Raw genomic sequence first — 19,423 nt, 5'->3', positions numbered from 1 at the left:
CACACACACACACACACACACACATGGACACCTGGACTTAGGGTTTGGGGTAGAATGTTCTTGATTCTTCTAGACGTTGCATAATTTGGACCATCTCAGTTGAGATTCCTTGTAATACTTGACTTCATTTTTTTCAAGTCAATTGATTTGATTAGCAGGTCATCAATTCTAATCTGTGGGGTTACCCAAAAAAAGAAAATAAAACAACTGTGATTTCTTTTCCCCACTTAATTTTCTTAGCCTTCAATGTTTTCGAAGTTTCGTAATTTCGTGTTTGCTGCTGCGAATTGTCCCTTTCCAGCACTGTGAAAATGCCAGCAAGTTCAAGTTATAGCAACTTTTGTATCACTTACATTTGTCGATCCACAACTGTTGTTACATGTTTCATTTATTTGTACATAGGCTTCTATATATATATATATATATATATATATATATATATATATATATATATATATATATATATATATATATATATATATATATATATATATATATATATAATATTAAGATTTAATTGAAGTTGGTCGCCAAACTCAACTTTAAGTGGGGCTCTTACTCTTACTATTACGGTGGAGTGACTATAGAATAAAGTTTAGATATTATATATTGTCATGAATATTATACTTCTAATTAATTAAATCAATTTAATCAAGATTTTCATAAAAGGGGACTTGAATTCAATGGATATAAATGATAAAATTGAAGTACATTTGCCCAACTTTTTATAGTGGTATAATTGTATAAATACTAGGGTAAATTACAACCACCCCTTGAGGTATAGTCAAATCACGAAAACCCCTCATGTTTGGGTAATTACAACCACCTCACTCAACTATAAATCTTCTTATACATCAATCCTTGCGGTTTCAAATTTAGTTGAATTTTCGAGATTATATGGAATATTATCACTTTGTACATGTTTCATCCCATTCAAACTCCACATTTTGAAGCAAGATGATTATAATATGTGTTTTATGGCTTGTATATATCAGATTGTGGTGCATTAGAAACTATATTTTTACACAAAACGAGACAAACTAGCGCACATTCTACGAAATTTAGATGATTATGTTGAATTTGACACCATAAGGATGGATGTGTAATTATTCAAACAAGAGAAATTTTTTCATAAATTTGACCATTCCTGAGGGGTGGTTGTAATTTACCCTAAATACTATTATTAATTAAACTTTTTTATATTTTGTAGTATAAAATGAAGTGTGTGATAAGTCGGAAATATGTATGAAGAGCGGAACTGTACAATTGGACAGCTCGACACTTGAGAAGTTTCCTCTGTATTTTTCGACGTCCGACAAAACACACCGCGTACATGCCGTTATATATCATCTGTATATATATTTACTTCCCTTCCCTAAAAAAAAATCAATGGAAAAGACTTCATCAACAAGAAAAAACCCCACACGCTTCTATTTTTAATTCCTCATACCACATTATATTACTTCCTATATTTTATTATATTATATATAAACACACACACCACACACATAGTGAAAGTGTGGGTCTTCGTTCAATCGTCATCAACAAAAGGTGCAAACGAGCAACTTTTGTTTGTACCCTTGTTGTTATAGCTAATCTTACTCTAGTTTGTGCTTCTTGCTGCTTTCTTTAAGCATCACAGCTAGTTAAATAAGAAAAGCATGGGTAAGAAAATGGACGCTTTGCTCGGCAGAAGCTTCAAAACCTCCAAACTCAAATCCACGGCGGCTCTGGCCGTTTCCCGCCTCTCCGTCCTCAAGAACCAGCGCCAGGCGAGGTGTTCCGTTGTTCGCTCCGACGTCGTCGAGTTCCTTAAAACCTCCAACCATGATAGAGCTCTTCTAAGGGTAAAATATTCATCATTCATATACATATATATGTGTGTGTGTGTGTGTTTCAGTGTGTGTATACTAGCATAGGAATTTCTAATTAATATTTATTGGGATATTGAAATACAGGTGGAGCAAGTGATGAAGGAGCAGAATATGTTGGATGTGTTTGTTGTGTTGGAAGGCTATTGCCATCTTCTTATTGAGAGGGTTCATCTTTTTGAACATGAAAAGTTTGTTTTCTTTCTTTTTCTTTTCTCTTATATATAAAAATTGAATTGAATTGAATTGATTATTTTGCTCCTCTTCATATATAAAAATTGTGTCTTGGTTCTTTTTGTTTTTGGGATATAATAAATAGAGTTTGCCCTGAGGAGTTGAGAGAAGCTGTATCAACTTTGATTTTCGCATCCACTAGATGCGGCGAATTCCCTGAACTTCAAGAGATTCGTGCCATTTTCGCCTCCCGTTTCGGTAAAGAATTCGCTTCTCGAGCTGTCGAATTACGCAATCATTGTGGCGTTAACCCTAAGGTAAATATATATTCATCACTCTTTTTAAATTTTTTTTTTTGACATGATATGTAATACATCTTTTTATCGGCAGAGCATACAAAAGCTGTCTACTAGAATGCCGACATTGGAGGACAAAACGAAGGTGCTCAAAGAAATCGCTTCGGACAACAACATTGATCTTCACTTAGATCACGAATCGGAAACCACAGCGGTAATTAAGCAAATTATCGATATGTTTCTAAATTCAATACGTTTACGAAACAATTTATATTAATCATGGTCCGTCAAATATTCCAGGAAAACAAGGAGGAATATTCTCAGCACAAGAGTACTAGCCCGTCATCGGGACAACTACTTTTCGATATTCCCGTAGTACATTCTGAGGGATCAGAAAGAGGTAGTGTGGGAAGAAAATACAAGGATGTGGCTGATGCAGCACAAGCAGCTTTCGAATCAGCCGCCTACGCGGCGGCAGCCGCCAGAGCCGCGGTGGAACTGTCTCGATCTGAATCCACCGACCCTCCCAATCACCGCCCCGGAAAATTGTCCACCGCCGCTAGTTTTGAGGAGGGGCGTCTGGTGGAAACTGAAATCAAGTACGAGAAAATTCATCCGGTTTTGAACACCAATAATAAAAGATCGTTCTCCGATGATAATGTGAAGGGAGATAATGTATCTTCCGACGAGGAGGGAGAGATTATAAAGCGAAGAGACGGAGGCATACATTTCGACGAAAGTGATCATGAAGACGAGCAGAAAAGCAGCTCGATTAATCAGGATAATATTAATAATAATAATCCTGCAGCATTTGGTGTTGAGCCTTTGAACTTCAATAGGAGGCCAATCTCCGTGAGGAACAGACGATCAAGCGGACGGTGATCGAATATTACGTAATTTCGGAATATACCGAGTTTTCTTTTTCTTCTTGTAATATATATATATATATATATATATATATATATATATATAGGCCTTGAGCAAGTACCATATAATGTGATGTTATTCTTTTTATGTTCGACCTAAAAACCGTTAGTGAAGTGAATCATTTAATATTTGTATAATCAAAGAGAAGCAGCAAAAAAACAAATAAGCAAAACTCAAATCAAATTATCCCCAAAAAGACAGAAGCACAATTACTACAACATAAATACAAGAAGTGAAATGTGTAATAAGTTTCAGGACAAACTGCCACCACTTTGTTGCCAGAGATTGATAATATCAGTGGCCTGGTTCAAGAGAATGATCATTTTCTTCTGAGAAATCCAAGGTTTGCTCTCAAGGCTGATTTTGAGTTCTTCCCAAGCATCTTTTCTTGGCCAGAAAAAATAAGGGCTTAAAGGCACAGAGCCATGGCCTGGTATTACTTGATCCAGACCAAGTCCTATGTTCTTGTCCATCCATATGAACTTCAGTACCAACCTTGGTTTCCCCATTGTTTTCGCCTCTGCTTCCACCACCACCTGCAACCAAAAAAAAGAACAAAGATTCAATTTTTATAGTTTAAAGAAAAAAAAAAAGATTCAATTTTTATAGTTTAAATGAAAAAAATATTTAATTTTTATAGTTTTGAAAAAAGAAAGACTCAATTTTTATAGTTTAGAAAAAAAAAAAGATTGAATTTTTATAGTCTAGAAAAAAAAAAAGATTCAATTTTTATAGTTTAAAAAAACAAAGTTTTGTTTTTTGAAGTAGAGATGATTGAAGTGGACCTGGGGTTCGGGAGAATCTGCGGCGACGGTGGGTGCTTCTGTTTCAGCTACTTCGGTGGCGGCGACGGGCAGCGGTTGGATTCTCCGGCGGGATTTGATTTTGGAGAAATGGAGATGTGGGGGTTCTGTTTTGACGGAGACTGGAGAGAATTTGAAGGGGTTTTTGGAGACGGAGGAGAATGGAGATGGCAATGTGGCCTTTGGAGTTGGTTGAACCGCCATGGATAACATCTTCTCTTTCTTTCTTTCTTTCTTTCTGTGTGAGAGAGATGGGAAGAGAGAGAGAGAGAGAGAGAGAGAGAGAGAGGAGAGAGAGAGGTTTGGGTGTGTGATGGTGCTGGACCAAGTGTTGGTGACGGATAAGGTGATGATAATAATCAGAAAATGGGTCAAAATAATGACCCGTGACCCATGGGCTTTCAGAAAATGGGCCTCCTTCATGTAGTGGTTTTTTTTTATAAACTTCTCATTGAATTCATGAATGAATTTAGTTCAAGTTCGAGTAGTGTTGTTCTGAGCCCACTTTTGATTCACTATACGCACGCTGCTGATGACGTACAGTTTCTTCTAATTGGAAAACAACATAATTAATTTTTTTTGAGAGTCAGAATAGTCGGTCACTTCAAAAATATCCAACTCCTTAAGCCGATTTTCTACCGTGCGATCATTGGGCTCGCCTAAAAATTTCGATGGTCGAAATCGTAGAAACCTCTCAAACTTTTGGTCCTCCGTTGGCATAGCATGTTCGGCCACTGGCACTCCCGTCTATGGTGGTTGTTGACATAACTGCATAAATTTTTGCCACATAGCTAGCACGTACTGTACTTCTGACATTGCTGCTTTCTGGAGGAACTTGTGGCGTTTCGATTGTTTCGTGTGCCGTAGTATCACATTCCAGAAAAAAGTCTAGTTAGAGAATCCTCACCTTTGTTTAATCAAGAGTACTCCCCATTCACAGTTCCTCGATGTCAACACCTCGAATCGGATTCTAAACTTTCAGTAGCATGATGAATGTTTTGTTGAAATTCAGTGACCACCACCAAATAAAACGGACATAAATCTCCAGAAAATTAAAGCTTATATCGTGGGCTTTCTAAGGGTGTATCACGATCGATAAAACTCTGCTGGGAAAATTGTCAAGTCACTATCTTACTCACCATTGACTAAACCCTAGCCCCCTCTTATTTTTTTGATTTCACTCTCAAATTATCCCTCAGATTTATCGCTCGTTTTTTCTTGAAATTTAAGGTGATTTTTTCTTCAAATGTATAAATTAATAAGTAAAAGTACAATTTACCATTTAATTCAAATTACATTAGCCTTTTAATTTCATAGAATAAATAATATTTTAAAATTAAAGTAAATTAATCACAAGAAAAGTTGGCACGGTGGGGAAAGCAACCCACAGGTTGGTATGATATTGGCAACACTTACAGGGGTAATTTAGTATTTTGTCTATTAATGGAGTTCACATGAGCTACTTTATCAAACCTTAAGGGGGTTATGTGCGTAATTTGATACTATAAGGGGGTGATGTGCAAAATCATGAAACCACAAGGGGTGATGTGCTATTTACCCAATTTTGTTTGATAAAAAAAACCGAATGGCTATAAACACGATTTCATAAAAACAGTTTCCCATAAACTCGCGTTTGAAGCACGTGCGACTATTGGAAATAAAAAATAGAAAGGAAGCCCTTCTGCGATTACATGAAAAACACCGGTCCCCAAAACACATCAGAAAATACATAAATCCTCTCTCTCTCTCTTCTCTCTCTCTCTCCGAATCTGAGAAAGCCGGCGGGAACTCATTGTCTCCGGTAAGGCTCTCCTCTTTCACCGCCGTTCTGTACATGCTTTTGTATGCGCACTTTACCTTACGCGCGTGCTTAATCCTTTCTTTGTTTTTCATCGTAATTCTCGATTGTTTCCAGATCTTAGATTTTTTTTTCCGACTGATTTTAATTTCCCATTGGTTTATTTTTACTTCATACGTACGAATTGCGATACTCGTAATTGTTTCCTAATTGAGCTTATAGACCATGCTGAAAATTTCTGAGAAATTGTATCTTTACTCCATTCCCCCTTTTCCTGAAATGGAAATTAAAAAATAAAGACAAAATTCCTTCGCTATAATTGCCTGAATTTCCACTTGTTTTACAGTGCTGTTAAAATCAACCCTGTAATATGTCATACTATGTTTTCTTATTTAAAAATCCGTTTTCGTTATGGGGAAATTAATTGTTTGGGTTTTTTTACTCGATTTTGTTGTCTGGATCTCGAGCTTCTTTTGGGCTTCTAAAAAGTTCTGATGAAGTTTGTATATATCTAGGAATATTAATTTTGTGACACAGTGTCAATGGCGGACGAGCCACTGTATCCAATAGCAGTACTAATTGATGAGTTAAAGAATGACGACATTCAACTACGGTTGAACTCTATACGAAGACTTTCCACCATAGCACGTGCACTTGGGGAGGAGAGGACTCGAAAGGAGCTGATTCCATTTTTGAGTGAGAACAATGACGACGAGGACGAGGTGTTGCTTGCTATGGCTGAAGAATTGGGTGTGTTCATTCCTTATGTCGGAGGGGTGGATCATGCTCATATATTGCTCCCGCCTCTGGAAACCCTCTGTACTGTGGAGGAGACATGTGTGAGGGACAAAGCTGTAGAGTCCCTATGCAGGATTGGGTCGCAGATGAAGGAAAATGATTTGGTTGACTGGTTTATTCCTCTTGTCAAGGTCAGCTGTAATCTAGAGCTTCTTTCATTACTCTGGTCTTTCAGTATTTATCACGTGTGATGATTTTTCTTGGTACTTTGTGCAAATTCTACATTTATATTATGAGCTGAGAGATGGGATTACTTGAAAACTATTATTCGTTATCAAAGCGTGAGACAACAGCATGTAATTAATTATGACGGATCTCGATCTTGGGGTTTGGTCTTTATCTGTATACTCTAATGATTGTATTTAGAATGTAAGATAGTTTGCAGTTTCTTTCGTCGTTTTTATGCTACTATAACCAATGTAATATTCATTACATATCAAGTAGGCTAGCACGGAGACAGTTGAAAACTTCAGATAATTCATATTTTATGATGCAATTTCCCCATTTTTCCTGTAAAGATTTTTTTTGAAATTTATATCAGTAGTAGGAGTGGTGGTGTAACGCACTTAGATCATTGATCCTTATCACCTCAAAAGAAGAATATCTATGCTAGTCATTACATTTGGCATGTGAACAATTTCTTTCTCACCAAAGTGTTCTCATATTTTTTTGGCATTGAAGCCACTACTCTATCTAATTATCATGTTTAATTTTTGGCATGTCGGTTAATTTACAGAGGCTAGCAGCTGGTGAATGGTTCACAGCTCGAGTCTCAGCTTGTGGACTGTTTCATATTGCCTACCCAAGTGCCTCAGATACGTTAAAGACAGAATTAAGGTCAATATACAGCCAATTGTGTCAAGATGATATGCCAATGGTGAGAAGGGCTGCTGCCACGAATTTGGGGAAATTTGCTGCCACTGTGGAAGCTGCTCATCTTAAAAGTGACATCATGTCCATGTTTGAGGATCTTACACAGGATGGTATATAATACTTTTTTATTTTTGCATCTTATGATAATTGCTTACGAAAGATTTACTTATTTTTGTATATGAAGGTATACAATCATCGATTTTTTTTTTATTTATGTGATTAAGAAATTTTTCGATGATCACATATTGTTATTCTACACTAGCTAGGAAATGTAACAGCATGTGGGGAAGTAAGATTAATTCTCTTAGTATCTCTTTCCAGATCAGGATTCTGTTCGCCTGCTAGCTGTTGAGGGTTGTGCTGCTCTTGGAAAGTTATTGGAACCTCAAGATTGTGTTGCACATATTCTCCCTGTAATTGTCAACTTTTCGCAGGTACACTTCAAAAATTATGTTGCTAGTTCTAGTTATATTGTTAGACCCGTATTACATTGTTGCAGCCATTTTCTCTTGTTGAATCATTAATTGCAGATGTATGATATTTTGTTTATCTTTCTACTCTGCCCCTTGTTGGTGGAAAAACTTCCGGTCACCTTCCTTTTGTCAAATATGTTACTGACTTACTGTAACTTACGGCTGAGTTCTGACAAATAGTGAATGTGTAATTTTTATTTTCTTAAGCATGAAAATGAACTATGTTGCAACACATAAAGAAAAATGCTAATTAGTTATTTCTTCTGTGGAAGTGGATGTCACTGGCTTCTTTCTTTCTTATCCCTAGTCTTGTTAATTTTGTTTTTACTTATTATACTTGTCAGGATAAGTCTTGGCGGGTTCGGTACATGGTGGCCAACCAGTTGTATGAGCTCTGTGAGGCTGTTGGGCCTGAACCTACTAGGTATATGTTTAATATATGGCTTCTATTTTATTATTCTGCATCTCATAGGGCACTATATTATTTGTCCCTTTAAAATGTGTGGATGTTAAGTTGTTTAGCAAGTGACTGGTATATGGCCGCCTTAGTAAAAAGTGCTATTATTTTTTCCTTTCGCTTCTTTATTTCGGTCTTGTATAGTATCCTGATGAGAAGGGACCAGGACTTGAAATGTGGATATATGATTTCTTGACTAATAGATACAACAAATCTGGAAACTCAGGATTTAGTCACTAATTCACGAAATTTTATATGCACTTGTGCACCTTGTATATAATATACTACTTGTGGCTGCACAAGTGTACACATACAAAGGCACTTATTTATTCCCTCATACATTTGATGCTATCCTCCTAACCATGTTAGTTATTGTAAAGTCAAAATACTTCTACATAAACACGTGCAATTGCCTTTCCCTTGTTATGCGTGAATGTTGTATGAGTGGCAGATTTTACGTTATGATTTGAGTTTCTTAATTATGACCGTCATCAAACTTTTGTTGACATATAAGGATGTCAATTTTTTTTACTTAACAATCTTGTTAGAATAGCTAATATTCACAAGGAAAATATGTGATGTTTCAAGGACGGATTTGGTTCCTGCATATGTCCGCCTACTTCGAGACAATGAAGCCGAAGTGAGAATAGCAGCTGCTGGAAAAGTCACAAAATTCTGTCGGATTCTTAATCCCGAACTTGCTATCCAGCATATTCTTCCCTGTGTAAAGGTAGCATCCATTGTGCACAAATCAAAAGCTGGATTTATATGTTTGTTGTAAATCTATTCGTATCATGGTCTTTTGTTTTACTGTCGTATAATGCGAGGTCTCTCTTGCAGGAATTGTCATCTGATTCTTCACAGCATGTAAGGTCTGCTTTGGCATCAGTCATAATGGGAATGGCTCCTGTTTTGGGAAAGGTAAAAACATGTTTAATTGAGAGAGATACTGTGTGGATGCAAACACATCTTTTATGGATGCATAGCTAGGTGATGGAGTGTTTCATTTTGCCTGTCATTGTTTTGTAGGTACTATAACATTTATAAATTTTAATAAGACACTACAAAATCGTTCTGCTTAATAAGAATCATCAATCAGACAATAGTCTTCCCTACGGCATAATTATACATATTGTCTTTTACAGTCTTCCTATTAAGCTTCTATTAGTAACTATCCGAGTCAATACATTCATGGATTCATACTTAGCACTGCTACTTCGTTGCGTGGCCTATGCATTATAATATTTTTTTCTTTCCTCTACTTCGACCCAGGTAATGTTGCTTACCATTTCTAATCTCTACTCATTATGTTATGCACCAAAAATATCTGTTATTAGATAGTCAAGACACTTGCTGAGGCGGCAGTAGCTTGTTGTTCTATATTTTATCAATTTCAGTTCTTTTGACTGCAACTTCTAATATTTGTTGGGATGGAAAGAATTGGTGTTAGATGCTCTTTTTGTCCCTTGACTCTAATTTTTATGCTATATTTGTGTCTGAAAATTGCAACTTAAGTTTTCTGCAAAGTTTGTTTTGGTAGCATTGATTGGTAAACAATCTGTCATATATAGATAATTCTTGACTTCTTCCTTACTTGCTATCATGATTCTATGGGGTTTCCAATATTGGATTGTCTGGTTGATGCAGGATGCAACTATCGAACAACTTCTTCCCATATTCCTTTCTCTTCTTAAAGATGAATTTCCCGATGTTCGCCTAAACATCATTAGCAAGCTAGATCAAGTCAATCAGGTATATATTATCCCATTTCCATTCTTCTGTTGTTTCATAAAGTACCATGCCAACTTATACACTTTTTCTGCACATGCAGGTGATTGGAATCGATTTACTCTCTCAATCTTTATTACCAGCTATTGTTGAGTTAGCAGAGGATAGGCATTGGAGGGTTCGCCTTGCCATAATAGAATACATACCTTTATTGGCTAGTCAGTTGGGTGTTGGCTTTTTCGACGATAAGCTCGGTGCTCTTTGCATGCAGTGGCTACAGGACAAGGTCGGAGTTTCTCTTTTCACCATACAATAATAATATTTTTTTTCTTCCCATTTTAACTGCAATAAATTGGAGACTATGCAAAAATAATGGTGTGATATTTTGTCTCTTCAACTGTGGATGAAGATGTCTAACTTTCCGGATATTTTCAGGTTTACTCTATTCGAGATGCCGCAGCTAATAATTTGAAACGTCTGGCAGAAGAATTCGGTCCAGAGTGGGCAATGCAGCATATAGTTCCTCAGGTATGTGGAAGATTAGCAAATGACAGCCTTTCATATAACTTTTATGATCTTACAAATTGTTAATCTTTTCCACAAAAAAGCTGGATTTTATGTTTATGCACGACTCGTATCTGATCTGATGCCTCTCCTTTTGTGCAACTCTGTTACTTACTCCCACATTATTCGTGGCTCGTTTGTCTTAAGCACGTTCTAACAATGAAGTAATCCTGTCATCTTTCATGCAGGTTTTGGACATGATAAACAATCCACATTATTTATATAGGATGACCGTTCTTCGTGCAATTTCCCTACTTGCCCCTGTCATGGGTTCTGAGATCACATGTTCTAAGTTATTACCAGTCATTGTTACTGCATCAAAGGACAGGTAATTCTTGCCTTTCCATGTCCTTCTACGTTACCGTAGTATCATATATTTTCAGTTTTTCCTCAACTAACTTACCCGAATATTATATTTATACAGAGTTCCCAATATTAAATTTAACGTGGCAAAGGTGTTGCAATCCATGATCCCCATTGTCGATCAATCTGTGAGTTCCCTTACACCCTTCATCTCTTTCTTTAGCTTCATTGTGTTTGAAAAAAACTTTTGAAAACAGATTACGGGTTTTTTTCTTTCTTAGCCCATAATTTGTTTTCGAGTGTTTTCTGGCTCATTATTTTTTTTCTCGACATTTTATATATTTTACAAAAATAAGCTGAAAATTGAAAAAAAGATATTTTGCAAACACATCAACATATACGAAAGTCGAAACCGACCATTATCAACTCTTATTTTTTTTCGTAAGTTAATGCAAATACCATCTTTTAATTTCATTGCCCTCTGAAATTTCTTATTACTTTGCAGGTGGTGGAGAAAACGATTCGCCCCAGCTTGGTAGAGCTTTCGGAGGACCCTGATGTAGATGTTCGTTTCTTCGCAAACGAAGCTCTTCAGTCAATTGACAATGTGATGATGTCGAGCTAGACAAGTCCGTGATGTTTTGAATTCCAGTGCTTGTGTTTCTCTATTGTGTATGTCCGTTTTTCAATTTGCCGTATAATTCGAATTTGGTTTTAGAAATATATATTATTTTATACGTTTAACCACTATGGCGTATCTTGATTATTTTCCTCTTTTCTTCCTTTACCCTCTGTGGATCATTTTACTAATGTTTTGACAGCAGTTTATTTTCAATTGTATGGCTGATCTTTCATGAAATCTTTAAAGCTTAATTCCACTTTGTACCCTCGAAATGTAGTAATTTGCTACTTTGCAAGTAATAAATTTTTCGTATTGCACCTCAATTGATCATACTACATTGTGAGGGTCTAAAGTGAAATTAAGTCAATGTTTAAATCTTGAAAGTGTGTGGTCTCAACCATACACTATTGCCTCTACTATTATACTTATGGGGCAATTTGGTATAGGTCATCCTATAAGAGATTTTATGTCTATAAATCCAATTAATAAAACTCAATTTTCAGTATATTTATTATTTATAATATGTCAAAAATATCCCTAACAATATATGGAATAAAAATCTCCAAAATAAATATCCCATATTTTTCTTCTTGCAGTTAATTAATCCATTCCAAAATTTCACGTATTCTCAATCTCAAATTCCACCACTCCCAAGAATCGATTTCATCAAATTTCACCGCTCCAAAACATTGATTTCATCAGTACAAACCCTAACCAAAAATTGCATTGAGTTTGCCATCTGCAGTCCACAAAATTTCGTTTGTTGTCTACGTTGTGAAATCAGTTTTTTTTTTCTTTTCTCATTTGCTATTTGGAGATCGTTTGTTGTTTGAAGACATCGTCTGTTGTTTCTTCATCTGTCGTTTGTGATTTCTACAATGGCTCCAACACAATTTAGTCTCGGTAAGCAATACTCCTATTAATTACATGTACATATGATTGTTCGATTTTTTCAATACTCATTCAAAACCCGTTTTTTTTCTTGAGACAGCGAACGAGGATGATGAATTCGAATCCCTGAGAAATCAGTTTTAAATTGCGGGGTTTGTTGAAGTTAGTAGTCTGGTTATATTTTTTTTAATTTCAGTTTGCACTTTGCGATTCTCTATTATAATTGAAGTTGTTATCGGTTGTTTGCAGTTCATGTTTGGTCTTAATTGGAGTTCGTATTAGTTGTTTGCAATTCATGTCTACATTTGTAAGATGAACTGTTGTCTTCATCTCAAATTAATAATTGCTATTAATTTCTTTTAAATTTTACTTAAGCAGTTTTGATTAAGCTACTTTCTTTACACTTTGAAATATGTTTGTTGCAAGAGACATTTATTTGCAATTTTAGTTTTCACTTTGTAACTATTTTGTAATGTAATACTTGTTGTATGTTGACGTTCTTGAGTTGCGAATTATGTTGCTAGCAATTAGGTTTATATTGTACTCTAATCTTCATAAATTGGACTTTAGATTAGTTTTTCTCTTTTTACACATGTTTGCAATCAATTTTTTATTTGCATTTTTCAGATTAGTTTACAAATCTTGTTTGAACTTGCGTATGTTGTTTGTTGTTTGCAATCACAATTCTTTTTTGTTATTTTCCTTAACTTTGCAATTAGTAAGTCGTGGTTAAAGTTTGCAATTTATTTTTTGTAGGTTTAAGATTGTACGTTATATCCTATCGTGAGAGTGTTTCAACCCACACATGCCTGGGTAAAAAAGAAAGAAGACAATTTTCGGTTAATGCCGCTGACATGAAAAAGTTCCTCAATAGTGCCAGTGGTCAAAAATAATTGTTTAATGATTTAAATATATTTTTTTCTTTGAAGTTTAATTTATTGTTTGCATTAAATATAATTTATTGCGAAAATATTATACTTTTGAGAATTTTGTTGTACATCATGTAATATTGTTATAATTGTTTTTTTCTATTTCAAATTAAAATTTGTATTTTTTATTTTTTATTGCAAATATATTTTGTCGTTTTGAATAACTTTGGTAGTTTACAGTTTGCACTACATTCTTTATCATTTTTCGTGTACAATTTGCCTTCACTGTTTGTATTTGCAGTTTGTAATTAGTGGTTGGTAATGTCAGCAACTATTACATTTGTAGTTTTGTATCGTACAACCATTATCACATTTTGTTTCATATTCAACATCCACTGCAAAAAAAGGATCAAGTCATTGTTCAACAAGATCGAAGAAAGGAAAAACAATATTAAATACATACGGACGTGCACGGAATCAATGTCAATGGAGAAAAAGTTCATAGTGTGAGAATATGAGCGATTTTCGTTACTTTATTTTCCCGCTTCATTCATGTGAATGTCCCATTGTCAAACTTCGGAACTGGACAGTCCTTGTGTGTGATAAATATTATACTCGTGATGTCAACTCGTATTTGCCCAGAAAAAAGAGAACGACGGTCCATTTTTGTTCATGTTGCTAACAAGTACAATGTCCTATAGGGTGCCAACAAAAATTATCGTTTCATGGTTCACAATCATATTATTGTTTTAAGTTATTTTTACTGATTGATAAAGCATATTCAATTTCTTGTCAATATATCACCCAATGAGCAAACTTAAACCATTACAATTTTTAATTGGTTGTTTTTAGATTGTTGATGTGTGATAATAATCTTACAATTTAATTTTCACTTATAAGTTGCAATTTGCAGTTTTCTATTTTATGTTGCAAATTTATTATGTTGTTCAAATTTTTTTATTTTGTTGTTTGTTCAAGTAAAACTAATTAGAAAATGCTAATAAAAAAATGCAATATTGTCGAAAACATACAAAATAACAATTAAAATCCAACTCATGATCTCAAGAAAATTAATAATTGAAAGATTGCTATAAATACTTATGTAAAAAATATTAAATATTTTTATAAAGTAATAAAGAATTAATTTTCAAATTTAGCTGCCTTGAGAGAGAGAGAGTGAAATACGTGTGTGAGAGAAAAGGGATGAGAGAGAGAGATGCGTGTAGGTGTGATTGGATGGAAGAGATGTTTGACCGTGTAGAATGGAGAGAGAGTAAGAGATTTGTGGGATTTGTTCCCTCAGTTTCTAAAATAACTATTCACATATAAATATTAATTAGGGGTAATATGCTAGAGGTCCCTAGTTGGAAACATAATTAGATGTGGAATACAACCTTAATATTTTTTTATGAACTAAATCCTTTTTAGAAAATAAATATGAGTCACATCCTCAATTTTTCTTTTATCCCTAATTTACCCTTAACCTAAATCTATAAATTCTAAAGTACGTTTCTCTCAGATTTATTTTTCTTTTTTCTTCTGTCTCTCAATCTCGCTCTCTATGTCTCTCAATCTCGCCCTCAATCTCGCTCTCTCTGTCTCGTCTATTTCTCTCACTCTCTCTCACAATCTGTATCCCTCTATTTTTCGATATCGCTATCTCTCTCTGTCTCTTTCGTTCTACACCACTCCAATCCACTATTGAGGGGGGGGTGGTTATGGCGATGGTTATGGCGGTGGAGACGGCGGCAATAAGCGGATGGTTGTAGAGGCAAGGAGACGGCGGCTATGGTGGTTCAAGGTCAGATCTATGGTGGAAGGCGCGGCAACGGTATTGGGTATGGATGATGGCGTGATGGCGGCGCTCGGTGATGGTGGTGGTGGTGGATGGAGGAGCGGATCTAGGGTTTGGTGGGGAAAGAAAAAAAAAAAAAAAAAAATCGATTTGGATGTCTATGGGTGTCTATGGTTTGGCGGCTAGGGTTTGTAGGAGGAGTTAGGGTTTCAAGATGACTTAGGGTTTCAAGATGTCTATGGGTGACTACGGATTACTACGGTTTCCTATGGGTTTCTGAAGTAAAAAAAAATCATAATTTTCACTTTATGTAGAAAAGAATGGGAAAAAAAATAGATTTTTATATAATGATAAAATACGAGAAAAAAAAACGTGTTTCACGTAAAAATTAAGAAAAAAAATGCTAGATGCAAACTTAAAAATGTTAAATAATACCATAGTTCATCATAGTATATTTACAATTTGCTGTAATTTCGAATTTGTAAGTGGAGGGGCATGTTTGGAATGAATTTAATAAAGGATGTGAAGCAAATTTTAATTAGACTTGTCATTTAGTTCTAATACGATATGTCACGAGGGACTTATATCTTAAGACCCCTATTAATTAGGGGTATCTATGTCTATACACTAATAATTTAATTTAATTTAAGAGTAATTTAATTGATCAAGAACCTACACTTATGTATAGAATAAGGATAGTGTCTAGCCAATTTCTCCTATATTTATTGGTATGGGTCCCATGGCCACGTGGCGGTCACAAGTAAGTGTCGGCTGTGTAAACTACTATATGGTCCAAGTACATATAACATACCCATCCATGTCTAGTCAAAATCAAACCATGGCTTGTCAAAATCGGACCTAATTTTTGGTCTTTGGCCTCATTCTGGGGGTAATTTCGTCTTTTCAATTAAGTCAACATCTAAATCTGATTTTAAGGGCCAGTGAGCTATATAAAACACAAGACGGGTGGGTAAATGCTAATTAATTCTTTAACATGGGGTCTTTTATGGCAAGTAGAAATTTCACAGTGGTGTCTGTGCAATTAACTCGTACAAAAAAATATATAACATAAAATACAAAATAATTAGGTATAGGTACATTGGGGGAGTTAAAAGAGTGTTTGTTACTTAGGAAGGGTGGCTAGGGCTAAACTCGTGTGACCTCCAACAACCAAAAAAGTTGTTATTACCAAACACGTTTTTCTCTATAAATACAAGTTTTTTTTGTAGCTTTTATACACACACATTAAAGGTGCTACTTCATTCTTTTTTTCAATCATAATTATTAATGTTACTTCATCAATTCATGGAGAATATTACCAAGAAGAGAAGAAAACCATTGATTTCATCGTCCTATGTCAAGGTAATTTTTATTTATATATCAGTGCTATGATTTATTATATTTCGATAGTGTTTTTAAAATGATTATTAATCGATAGTTATATTCTTACATTTGCAGGAGAAGAGGTTGTAGTAAGATTTGTGGAACACTCATTTGAGCAAGATATGTTTGTCGGCTAACACGATGATGGTACGAGGATTGTGGGGTTTTCTAGTACCTCGACCTCGGACCTTCATCCGTGTTTTATTTATGTAGTTTTTTTATTTAATAAAGATGTTAATAGATACACTTTAAATTCAGTTCATGTTCTCGTGGAATATTCTTTGAGACACAAATATATTAAAGTGCGATCAATCTTGCTCCGGCGAGATGATTGTAGAACACTTTATTTCACATTATGGAATTAAATTTATGAGGGATTTCATGCAATTTGTTTCTTGGTGGAACAATGTACATCTAGTTTCTTTTTAAGTATCGTTTAAGGTTAATGCACATCAATTAATAAAGTTATTTATTAGCCTTGATTTTAGATTTTCTTTTTGTTATTTGACAAAACTACCCTTTTTTGTTTTTCAACTTTTCTATATTACATTATTACTTCATTAATCACGGGTCTTGAAATGCTTAAACTAGAATCGATCTACCATCTACTGGGCTGGGCCGGTCGCAATCCGGTTCCGGCCCACAACCATGTCTATTCCGCGTAGCATTTCTTTGCCAATAACCAATAAATTGAATCAGAATCAACACTATTTCCATGTATTAATATTGGAAGATGATAATTTTGCAGGTTATGGAATTTTTAAAAAATATTCGTTCCAACCTGTTCGATTTTCTCCCCTAATCATGGTCAAATGCTACAACAAAAAATGCTTTAAAAAACTTCCCTTGTCAATAATTATTTTATATAAAATTATATCACATATATATAGTCAACAAAATCACGAGGATAAAAGAATAAGTTAGAAGTTAGAATAAAAATAAAAAAATCCTCCAAAGATCATGAAAAATAAAAATCTGTATTTATTCTTATTTAATAATTATTAATTCGTTTGAAATTACAGGCAAGACGAGAGCACAAGTAATCTGGAGCTCACAGCTCAGTCATATCCTCTCCAACACGAATCGGATTCTTCAAATCCTGCACGAAGTTTCCAAATACTCGAATTTATTGTAAAATAAATTTAAGGTCAACTCTTAATTTTTTTTATAATAATTAAATACTACTAATCTGGTTTGAAGAAGAAATAAAACTTTAAATCTTCAACAATAATGCTAGTTAATGTAATATTTAAACACTATGATCAACTGGAACAAATCTTAATCTATTAGAATAAACAAATTTGGTCAATTATATGCATATTATATATATATATATATATATATATATATATATATATATATATATATGTACTAATATACATAATCAACAGAAGCAACCAAATATCTCATTAGCAATTTCCTTGCAAAAAATAAATTAATTAACAATTCCATTTGGTTGAACAATTGCAGTATATATATATAGTAACTTCAACATAAACATTCAATTAAATTCGTCTAATCCATTCTTAATTATCGCTAAGTATGAACCTTAATACGCCATTGCCCGAGGGCGAGTGGTCTACTGGCCTCTTTGATTGCATGCAGGATCGCTCTAATTGTAATTAACTTCACTAATACATAATCATTAATTATATTTTATTTATATACTAATCCAATTCTCGTTCGTGTTTTTTGAAGGTCTCAAGACTTTCTGTTGTCCGTGGATCATCTTCGGACAAAATGTTGAGATAATCGATCGAGGGAGCACACGTAAATAATTACTTTTTCCTTTTTTTTTTTGCATAATTACTTTTTGTTTTAATTAAAATCTTTTGATTCATATTTTCATTTTTTGACAAATATTCCATTCATATTAGCCTTTTCCCTATCGATTTAATGTGAGTTTGTCGAGTTTTCTTAGAAATATTTCTGTATTTCGATAACGAAAATAGTAAAAAAAAAATTAATAATGATTTATTTTTGGGGTTAAATTTGAAGATTTTGATATTTCGCGGGCTCTAAGCATACGCACCACAAAATAACAACATATTGTTTTTTGAATTGCTATTTTTGGCGCGTACGTAGCGAGTGGAACTGCTTGTGGTATATTTGCTGCGCTACACATGGTCCATTGCACCTGGCTGTACTCGACTAATTACAGAACGAAACTGCGAGCGCTTTTCAAATTACCGGAAGCTCCTTATTCCGATGCTATGGTACATTGTTGCTGTTGCGTGTGCGCCATAACACAGGAATACAGAGAACTCAAGAATCGCGGTGTTGAACCTTCCTTAGGTAATCGATTCTCATTTTCCCATGCCTTTTTTTTTTTCTTCGTTCGTTGAATTTCACGAGCTTAATTAAATAATTATTCTTCGATCGTTGAAATTTCATATAAGTTGGGATTAAAACGTGCAGGTTGGGAAGGAAACGTCGACAAGTGGAAACGTGAAGGTGCAACCGTGCCCCCGCTTTTCCCATCCGATATGGCTCGTTAAACGTAGTCTTGGATTAGCTTGCTTCAACAAAATAAAATTTATGTGATCTCTATTGAAAAAAAGTGTTGTATTTTCTATCTAGTTAATTAAGAAAACGTATTAAGTTATGAAACATTATAGAAGTTGTACTCGAGATACATTGTTTTGAATGGTTTGGTGATTTTAATGTAATAGAAGAAAAAAAAAAACTTGTGATTGTGAAATGAAAATTGCAGTGCTTTGAGTTACTTTAGTCCTACTTGAATCAACTTGATTAGATATCGTATGACAAAATTATGCACGAATAAATTACGTTCTGAA

General features: G+C 34.5%; 4 protein-coding genes and 1 long non-coding RNA gene across 5 annotated transcripts; 4 read left to right on the top strand and 1 right to left on the bottom strand.

The window, feature by feature from the left end:
- The first annotated feature begins 1,399 nt into the window (after positions 1-1,399).
- On the top strand, positions 1,400-3,457 carry LOC105966158 (Regulator of Vps4 activity in the MVB pathway protein). The gene is made up of 5 exons (XM_012990720.2): positions 1,400-1,847; positions 1,959-2,062; positions 2,191-2,362; positions 2,436-2,555; positions 2,642-3,457. The coding sequence occupies exons 1-5, from the start codon at positions 1,662-1,664 to the stop codon at positions 3,221-3,223; spliced, it is 1,164 nt and encodes a 387-aa protein (XP_012846174.2). The 5' UTR covers positions 1,400-1,661; the 3' UTR covers positions 3,224-3,457.
- On the bottom strand, positions 3,432-4,414 carry LOC105966159 (small ribosomal subunit protein cS23). Its single transcript, XM_012990721.2, has 2 exons — positions 4,054-4,414; positions 3,432-3,804 (listed from the first exon to the last, which is right to left on the bottom strand). The coding sequence occupies exons 1-2, from the start codon at positions 4,282-4,284 to the stop codon at positions 3,520-3,522; spliced, it is 516 nt and encodes a 171-aa protein (XP_012846175.2). The 5' UTR covers positions 4,285-4,414; the 3' UTR covers positions 3,432-3,519.
- Positions 4,415-5,654: 1,240 nt separating this feature from the next.
- On the top strand, positions 5,655-11,924 carry LOC105965944 (uncharacterized). The gene is made up of 13 exons (XM_088818472.1): positions 5,655-5,872; positions 6,385-6,798; positions 7,404-7,650; positions 7,862-7,974; positions 8,358-8,437; positions 9,059-9,200; positions 9,311-9,391; positions 10,118-10,222; positions 10,302-10,484; positions 10,634-10,726; positions 10,951-11,090; positions 11,187-11,253; positions 11,571-11,924. The coding sequence occupies exons 2-13, from the start codon at positions 6,412-6,414 to the stop codon at positions 11,688-11,690; spliced, it is 1,758 nt and encodes a 585-aa protein (XP_088674598.1). The 5' UTR covers positions 5,655-5,872; positions 6,385-6,411; the 3' UTR covers positions 11,691-11,924.
- A 4,553-nt stretch (positions 11,925-16,477) lies between these two features.
- LOC105966037 (uncharacterized) lies at positions 16,478-17,112 on the top strand. Its single transcript, XR_001173506.2, has 2 exons — positions 16,478-16,604; positions 16,701-17,112. It is a non-coding gene; the product is annotated as an uncharacterized LOC105966037 (long non-coding RNA).
- A 903-nt stretch (positions 17,113-18,015) lies between these two features.
- On the top strand, positions 18,016-19,350 carry LOC105966049 (protein PLANT CADMIUM RESISTANCE 12). The gene is made up of 4 exons (XM_088818229.1): positions 18,016-18,243; positions 18,324-18,395; positions 18,711-18,920; positions 19,044-19,350. The coding sequence occupies exons 1-4, from the start codon at positions 18,168-18,170 to the stop codon at positions 19,121-19,123; spliced, it is 438 nt and encodes a 145-aa protein (XP_088674355.1). The 5' UTR covers positions 18,016-18,167; the 3' UTR covers positions 19,124-19,350.
- The last annotated feature ends 73 nt before the right edge of the window (positions 19,351-19,423 follow it).

The sequence above is a fragment of the Erythranthe guttata genome, chromosome 5 (genome assembly GCF_056151865.1).
Source record: "Erythranthe guttata isolate IM_541 chromosome 5, IM_541, whole genome shotgun sequence".
Taxonomy (NCBI): Eukaryota; Viridiplantae; Streptophyta; class Magnoliopsida; order Lamiales; family Phrymaceae; genus Erythranthe; species Erythranthe guttata.
This window is presented reverse-complemented; position numbering and strand designations above follow the sequence as displayed.